At 38.8% G+C, this 9,050-nt stretch overlaps 2 protein-coding genes across 2 annotated transcripts; one reads left to right on the top strand and one right to left on the bottom strand.

Annotated features, from left to right (window-relative positions):
* The first annotated feature begins 468 nt into the window (after positions 1 to 468).
* LOC137748319 (uncharacterized) lies at positions 469 to 2,831 on the top strand. Its single transcript, XM_068488461.1, has 4 exons — positions 469 to 724; positions 1,177 to 1,220; positions 1,439 to 1,631; positions 1,944 to 2,831. The coding sequence occupies exons 1-4, from the start codon at positions 661 to 663 to the stop codon at positions 2,246 to 2,248; spliced, it is 606 nt and encodes a 201-aa protein (XP_068344562.1). The 5' UTR covers positions 469 to 660; the 3' UTR covers positions 2,249 to 2,831.
* A 45-nt stretch (positions 2,832 to 2,876) lies between these two features.
* LOC137748318 (uncharacterized) lies at positions 2,877 to 7,230 on the bottom strand. The gene is made up of 3 exons (XM_068488460.1): positions 7,117 to 7,230; positions 5,871 to 6,220; positions 2,877 to 5,692 (listed from the first exon to the last, which is right to left on the bottom strand). Exons 2-3 carry the CDS (start codon positions 6,212 to 6,214, stop codon positions 3,133 to 3,135), a joined length of 2,904 nt encoding a protein of 967 aa, XP_068344561.1. The 5' UTR covers positions 6,215 to 6,220; positions 7,117 to 7,230; the 3' UTR covers positions 2,877 to 3,132.
* Positions 7,231 to 9,050: the final 1,820 nt, after the last annotated feature.

Here is a 9,050-nt window from a genome sequence, read left to right as displayed (position 1 = left end):
TGGAATAACACACAAAATAAAGACATTACCGACTGAGCAAACTATAGTTGGCAATTACGTAGCTTTATTGTCATATTGTAAATGCCTCGAAAGTTTTAGTAAATATCGTATTCCTTTGAGAAATGTCATACTGTGAAGGATTAAAAGGTCATTAAAAAGAAAAATATGAGCTACTCAGTATTACGGTCTGATGATATTTTTCTTTTATTGGGAGTGAGAGGTCTTAGGTTCGAGTGAATGGTGAATTTGATACCAAATTAGGTTGCATATTATGTTGCTTAATTGAACTCTCCCTCCTCCTTGTGTAAAAATATCGATGTAATAAAATAAAAAAAAGTGGGTTGCTTAATTGAACTCTCTCTCATTCTTGTGTAAAAATATCGATGTACTAAAAAAAAAAAAAAAAAAAAAAAAAAAAAAGTGGGTTGGGTTCTGATGTGCACGTGTTCCCTTAATCACTTTCACCTCCACCACACCTGAAACTCTCGCTCTCTGTATCTCTCACCGTTTGGTTCCATTACATTTGCTTACATTTGGTGACCGTACGTTCTAGTTCGAGAAACAAAAGCAAGAGTGTTCGTCCGCTGAGACCGCAGAGCCGCAGATCGAACTAAAACCCCAAACACAGAAGCTCTTCCTTCATCTGATCATTCAATTGCTATGAGCAAGAGGAAGCTCCCCTCTGATGATCACAGCCCTCCATCTTTCTCTCCTCGTTCTTCGGGTAATTAATCTTCTCTTTTCATGCCAATTTCTCATAAAAATGCCATGAAACAAAGAAATTTTATCAAAAGAAATCGACTTTTCTAAAGGGCATTCACTGAATTATCAAAAGACTCCACCTTTGTTTTTTGTTTAATTAAAACCCAAAATTTGGTCCTTTAATCCAAATGTTACAAGCTGTTGTGTTTCTTTGTTATTTTACTTTCCCATTTGGTATGATTATTTGTTAGTTGATCAATTACTTTGATTTGCTTTCTTAATTAGATATAGTTTAGAAGAAAGCCGGAATTGGAATTTGAGTTTATTTTTTGCCAATTTTATGGGGTTTTGTTGGCATTTACAGCCTCAGAACACGAGATTCGATCGAAAAATAGCCAATTTGATTGTGTTGGAAAACTGTTTAAGTGAATTTTAATGACTTGTATTTGTTTGTTGTTTTTGGGCATATTGCAGACACCATGCCGTGTTCTTCTGGAATGGAATTATTAACACAAGAGGTTAGCTGTTCTTCCCTTTTCGTGTTTCGTGGTTTCGTGTTTCATCGACGTTATATAGTGAGTTTTTGATAAATTTGTAGGTTTAATGAACCCCTTTTGATCGACATTTTGCAACTCTGTTTACATTTCTTCCTATTTCGTGTATTTGGAGTAGTAGTTATTTGTATTTTTTTTGTCTTTGTTTGAAGCTACTAAATCCCTACCCTTCTGTTACACAGCATCATCCAAGCCTCGGGCGATCAATGTTCTTTAAACGCTCACGTCATCACTATGCGCATCAATACTCTCGACGTAACTCAGGCAATCTTGCTAATCCATCAACCTCTCGCGGAAAAGGAGTGCCTTTGCGTGACGATAAGCTCTCCTATAAGTTGGCTACTCAATCCAGCTCCGAGTCCAGACGTCATTCAGGTTTTATTTTGAATTGTCCCCTTTTTCTTCTCCTTATTTTGTTCAACTTCAAAAGAACTTAATTAAGTTTTTCAGTTTTTATGGAAGGTCTCGAGTATCGAGACAACGAGTGAGAACTCTAGTATGCTACATGGATGAATATTTCCTATGTCATATAGGAGTATAGGAATTTACTTCTTTTTGTAGTTGGATGACTATATATTCAATTTTCCGATGTGCTCAATTTATTTCCTTGAGCATGACTTTTCTCGAAGAATGCTGTCGGAACTCTTGTTTTGCCGTATTGACATTATTTTTTCAATTCCTCCCCAGAAACCAAGGAAAAGCCTTTTCTTCGGCCAGCAAGAATTAGATCTAGCTTCTTGGCAACGGATGCTGTGTCACCGGATCCAGGGAAGATGGTATGTGGGATTTGTGACAAGCTGTTGAGGCGTAAACCTTTCTTTCTCGGTAGCACACAGTCTTCTACTGAAGTCTCTGTTGTTGCAGTTTTAGTTTGCGGCCATCTTTTCCATGCAGATTGTTTGGAGCAGAAGACAAGTTTTGAAGGTAGACACGACCCCCACTGTCCGTTGTGTGCGGGATTATTGCCCAAGGTTGAAGATTCAAGAGAGTAGGGATAGTGAGAACAGCATTTGGAATTTTGTACTTGAAACCTTTGACGCCTGAACTGTATTTTCTTGCGAACACCAGTCTACAACTGAACTACGTGGCAACCTACGTTTGCAGCCATGTTTTCATGACACTGTTTCAAGCACAAAACAAGTTTGAAGACAGATGCTACCCACCTTCTCCATTGTACGTGCCCAAGGTTCAAACCTTCAAGGTTGGATTCGAGCAGGCAGAAGTTGGTAGTAAAGTTGTTAACTTGACTCCATTAATAGCCTAATACTGATAATCTTGATGAAAGAATCACAGATCGATCGTCGGAAGCTTTCTTGAGCAGATTAACTCGTAGACTGGCTAAAACTTTCGGTTTGTACTCCGACGTTGAAGTGCAGTTTGTATTCATCAGTAGCTAATGACTGTTTTTAATGCCCTAGAAGTTAGAGGAAGCAAACTTTGTGACCATGTAATGTACAAATTCTAGTTGTTTTCTACATTTCTGCAAATTTCATTTCTCTCTGTAAAAATGACTTGGAAGACCGATGATGTGTTCATGTGTAACGGGTGATTGATTATATTTCATGTGAAGTCATGTGATGAGTGAGACAAAGAGATGGCAATAAATTCAACGATGATGGCAATAAATTCAACGATGATGGCGACAGTTAACCTGTTAACACATGCTTTGTTGGAACAGCAAGATCCGTAGTACACATTTCAGGAACAAGACGATTCAAATGTGAAATTTACGAATTTAAAACTCTAGACAAACTCAAGAACAAAACAACCTCATCACAAACCTAGTTCAAAGAGACCGGTTCGGAAAATGTCGATTAACACTGTACATGAATTCATAACAAACAAGCATCCAAGACGGTATGATTCAAGGATTACATCAAGGGATACTTGATGGAGGATCTATGGGAACGATACTTGATGAATGAGCATCTACGTGGTCGATACTTGATGGAGCGGCATCTATGGGGACGATACTTGATGAAGGAGCATCTGTGGGGACGATACTTGATGGAGGGGCATCGACGGGGTCAATACTTGATGGAGGGGCATCGACGGTGATGACGCTTGATGAAAGGGCATCTACGGGGACAATGCTTGATGAAGGAGCATCTACGGGGTCCATACTTGATATAGGAGCATCTATGAGGTCCATACTTGACAAAGGATCATCCATGGGTTCCTTGCAGGTTTTTTTATTATGCCCTGAATCCTTGCACCTAGAGCAAAAAACTGTCCTTGCCGACAAACTCTTTGTTTTGGCCTGGCTTTTCTTCTCTTGTTGCTTGGAGACTGATGGAGGAAGCACATGTGCTGCATCAGTAATCTCACCATCCGAAGACTCAAAAGGGGCCAATGCAGAGTTTATGGACTCAGAATACGTCAAACGATAGTTGTCAGATTTATAGTATCTCGAACAATAATCATACACATCCCTACCAGTGCAGTTGAAGACAGCAATAGCATGGCAGCATGGTAGACCAGTTGCATTCCAATCCAGACAACTACAGTACCGTTTACTAATATCCACAACGTTGATGGAATCCTTGTGAACCTCAAAGAGAGTATCAGACGAAAACAAGACTTTAAGACCATATGCGCAACTGGCTTCTCGTTGCAGTTTTTCCTCCTTGGATGGAGTAAGTTTTGTGGGCCACTTACTTGAATCTGTTCGACGAGTATTTATCAACTCCATGAACTTCGAACATAGCGCTTCAATCTTTGGCACAATGGGTAACTCCTGCACTTCCTCTATCCACTTGATGTATGTCTCTGCAACATCTGATGTGAAATGGTTATAGGGCTCACCTTTAAATAATGCATTTGTCCAACATTCTGGTTCGATTTGCTGGACCCAGGCATAAGCTCGAGCAGAAACCCGTCTAATTTGATCAATACTTGTTTGAAACCCATCAAGTCGGATTGCATGGGCGGCAGCCATAAAATTGATTGGCAAGGAACCCTTCCCATCTCCATGGTATGGACCATTCAAGTTTCTCATGAAGCTTTGCAGAAGGTGGTGCATAGAATATCCATGGTGGGCATTCTCAAATACTTCGAGCACTGATTTCTTTAGTGTCTTCTCTCTATCCGAGACAAAAGTTAAGGATTGAGTAGTTGAAAGTACAGATCTTAACTGCTCCAAAAACCACCGCCAGTTATCATCATTCTCAGTGTCTACGATAGCAAATGCAACCGGGAAAAGACCGTCATCTCCATCCAAAGCAGTAGCTGCCAAAAAAGTCTCATGGTATCTTGATTTTAGAGATGCAGCATCGAGAAATAGAATAGGGCGACAACCATTCTGAAAACCATGTATTGAAGCATGAAAACACACAAAAAGGCGCTGAAATCTACTCTCATCACCAGTGAAAAGCTCAATATTACTGCCAGGATTTGCCTCTGTCATCTTCTCACAAAATCTCGGTAACTGGTCATATGCCTCTTTATATGAACCTAGAAGTCGCTCCTTGGCATCCTCAACTGCACGCCAAACATGAGTATAGTTCACAGCAATCCCAAAATCTTGACGAATGATGTTGGCAAGTTCCTTCGTCTTGAGATGTGGGCGCTCAAGTAATCTATCTTTTACAATGCTAACCAACCAACTTCGTTTTGGATGATAAGATTTCAAGAACTCTGATTCACAAGTATGTGTTTCAGTCATACTCTTTATCCTAAACTTTTTCACAGATGTGTCCCAAGATGCAAAAATTTTCCAGGAACAGTCTTCGACTATACATCTGCCACTTGCACGGTTAGTATCATTCTTTTTTAACTTATACATGAAACGATGGGCAACGGCATATTTTTGCAGCGCATCACGAAACTCTTTAGCATTGTTGAATTCCTGTCCAATCCCAGTGATAGCATCTTTCCATATTTTGAGTAAAAGTTCAGGTGGAGCATCATTTGATTCCACTAGACTAGCCTGGATAGGGTCATTGCTAGTACTGCTATCTTTACTGTGAAGGATATCTTGCCTCTCATCCACGTCATCAGTTTCTGTAGCAACGTTCCGGCTAGGAATATTCTTCTTCTTGGACGTATGTTTTCTTTTCTCCCCAACATGGTCAGTGACAGAACCAATGGTAGGACCATTGGCACCAATTTTCCAGGCAGCAGTGCGTCTTCGCTTCTTAACAGTATCAGCAGGAGTACAGTTCATATCAAATACGTCCAAGCTGTGCCGACTTGCATCAGCACTAGCAGATATGGAACCAGTTGGAATGGAACTAGTAGCATCCGCATTATCGGTGGATGTAAACGCAGGGGACATGGTAGGCATGTGCGCCACTCCACCTGAAATTTGGGTCCTTTCTTCGACAGGCATAATACATCCAGGTTGTTTTGATAGAGGACTAGCATGTAAAGTGGCAGCTGAAGTCGTGAAGGCGGCAACAGGGGTCACGGATTCAGCCACTTTTATCCCACATGCCCTGCAAGTGAGAAATTAAACTTTCAACGCAAGAAAACTTAGAAACTTACAATATGTTGTAATTACCAGTCAATATGCTTCAACTATTGTAAAGAGGGCAAATGGGCAATATGGCAATGTCATCATTTCTTTAAAAGCGAGGAAATTGTGATCCAATCAAACAAAACAAAAGAAAGTACCTTTTTGGTGTGTTGAAGGCTTCAGCATCAAAACCTGCTTTCCCCTGGACAAAAACATCAGCAGTTACTGAATTCCCATGGAATTCATACATCCTTTTCAGGTCCTTATCATTGGATAAAGTGATGAGAGTTCGCGTATTTCCTGGGAGAAAATACTTCATGATCACTGATTTATATTCTAAATTCAACATTTCAGCCAATTTTAACTTGAGATCATCAAATCGGGTTTCATGATTGATATCTACTGCCTGTGCATCTCCTCCCGTATATGACATGGATCCATCATCCTTGACAACAAATTCCCCACCAGACTGGCAGATCAGGATAAGCTTTGTCCTCGCCATCACAACCTTCAAACATTCGAATAAAATAATTAAAAGCTATAGTTTATAAATATGCTAAATTCATAATTCAGTTCCCAAAACTATCTACTACTTTCAAAGTTTACCACGATCCAAATAATATGTACGCAAAAGCCAACCGTGTCTGTAAACTGTCAGTTACTGTTGTCGATTAAAAATACATTCACAAATGTTAGTATTTGTTCATTGTGTCTCACATTCTGGTGTATTTTTCATGCCAGCGGGCGCAGTGTGTGTATACTACTAGCTACTTACGAGAGCTTGTGTGCATACAACATCGAAAAACCATCGTCCCAACGGGCCTTCTTTACTAACATATACAGCCAAGTAACCACTATATTACATAAACAAAGCAAAAACCCAGCTAAAAACATCAATGGAAGCACACCAGGAACTGTAAACACTCCCATAAAATTACAACAACAACAAAGCCTTATCCTGCTAAGTGGAGTCGGCCATATGAATCCTAGAACGCCACTACGTTCGGTTTTTTGCCAAATTATCAGAAAACAGCATGTGGGTTATCATCTGATCCCACCATCACCAACAACCCAACTCCTAAATCAGTAAATTTCCCGGTGGGTCAACGGAAAACAGTTTAAAGAAGTCAACCAATCCAACCCGAATGATCATCCAGCAGATTAATCCCCTTTTTCTGAAAAAAAAACCATTAATTCTAAGTCCAAGATCACGACTTTAGCCCCCCAGAAAAACCCAAACATTCAACTTACTTTCCAGAATTATATGAACACTAACATTGGTTGAATTGGGTTACTAATTTACTCCTCCACGAAATTCATCTGTTACCAATTTACCAGAAAGACAGTATTGGGATAAAGAATTTAACTTTTAGGTGTGAGGGGAGAGAAGAAGAAAGCGCTTACCAGAGAAGGAGGTGCAGGGTGTGATGAAACCCTAGATTTTGGGGCCTTCTGGAAATAACGATAAAAGAGGTGAATGATGCAAAAGACTTGAAAGCATAGAAATTGGGCCTTAACTTGTAATGTCAAAAGGGCTCTTTGGAGAATTAGGGTTTTGTAAAATTCCAAACTTAACCCCAGTTAGTCACGCTTCCAAAATTCATAAACAATTTTTTTTTTTAAAACAATCGATAGCGTTGGAGGTTAATTAGTTAGTTGTTAGGATGAAGAGGAATTGGTGGAGGTCCAGGTCCCATCAGAGTGCATAAACACGATTGTTTTTTACTACTATTATAGAGCGTCATCTGCATTATTCATCTATTTTTAATTTGATACAATCTCATTTAGACAAACAGAGAAAAATAGAAGAATAGCATGTCAACTATTACTACGGTTTAGTGATATTTTTCTTCACTTGAAAATGAGAAATCTCAAATTCGATTCACATGGATGACGATGACACATTATATTTATGTTGAGCTCGATACTTAATTAATAATGATCTTATTGCGTAGTCTAGCCTAATCTATTTTCTTTAATATAGAAAAGGACGGCATAAGATAAGACTATGACAATGTATATAATTAAGCTAAGCTTGAGTACATCTGTAATGATTAATCCACTTATAGCACCGCTTCTTGATCTAATATAAAGACTTGTTGGAATCTGGTTGGTCCAAAAAAGAGTCGAATGTATGACATGGGCTTCAAATTTGGCATCAAATATCACCGGTGGCGCCGGTAGTCCACAACAACTTTGTACCCAATTTTCGAATAACATTTCAAAAATCTCATTTGGCACTCCAAACCTTCTATAATTATAAAAATAAAAGTACACTTGTGAGTAGTGTAGAATGAGATTTTTTTAGAGCTAATAACAACCCCATTTCCTAATAAAGCATAAACATTTAAAGAGGCCTGCATGACCTGTTTTGCATGACGATAAGGAGAAACTTGACGAGTGATTTCATCCACCCCACATCTTCCTTTAAGGAATAAGAGCTCCTAGTACTTTTTTTCTAGGTATGAAATTTGGTGTATCAATATTAATGGTTGATAGAAACTCTAGTGACATAAATACAAGGCAAGGTTCTTGCTCATACTACGAAAAAACTCAGATGAACGTCTTATTAGTTTGAGTTGAAGAGGTCGTGAGTGTGCAGAAGACTTTGGCTAACTAACATATTACTTTTCAAGATTGCAATGCGATTCCCATTGTAAGACAAGTCTACACATGTTTGAGTCTTTTCCACGCATTTCTATCAAGTTGATTCATCTTTACCAAATGACATGTTGACATGAAAAACAATATCAATCAAGTATTGTCTAGGGGTTCTTCCATATTAGTGTTTTTAGTTGTTATGAGATCTATGAAGTCTATCTCACACACTCTTAAATGTTTTATGTTTTTCCAAAAGGAAGTGGTTATAAGAGAACAAAATACAAGACTAACACAAAATTAGGAAAGTAATCTATCCTAATATGTTTTTTTTTTTTTTTCTCAAAAAGAAGTATTTATAGAGTGGCTCTTACAAATAAACGGGATTTCCTCTATTTAAGTTCTACCCCACCCCTATATTTGTGAGAGCTGCCTTTCAAATGAGGTGATCAGATTATCCTACTGAAAATTTTCTCCCATAAGAGACTACACAAGAATGCTGGATTTGGTAGTCTCAATCGCGATTGAGTGTCCTAAAAAAGCAGAAAAGCAAATGATACAAGCTAAAGGAGAAATGGACATTCCTTTACTTTTTCTCACTTTCTTCCCATCCTCCCCAATGGCTCCACCTCCATAGGACCACAATAAACAGCCCTAAAGGTACGTACTTCCCCAGCTGTGCTACAAGTCTCTCATCATATCCACAATAAGACAAAGGCCAAAACAAAAGGTACTGTATA

The sequence above is a fragment of the Pyrus communis genome, chromosome 10 (assembly GCF_963583255.1).
Source record: "Pyrus communis chromosome 10, drPyrComm1.1, whole genome shotgun sequence".
NCBI lineage: Eukaryota > Viridiplantae > Streptophyta > Magnoliopsida > Rosales > Rosaceae > Pyrus > Pyrus communis.
Note: the sequence above shows the minus strand (reverse complement) of the source record. Positions and strands in the feature narration are given on the sequence as shown.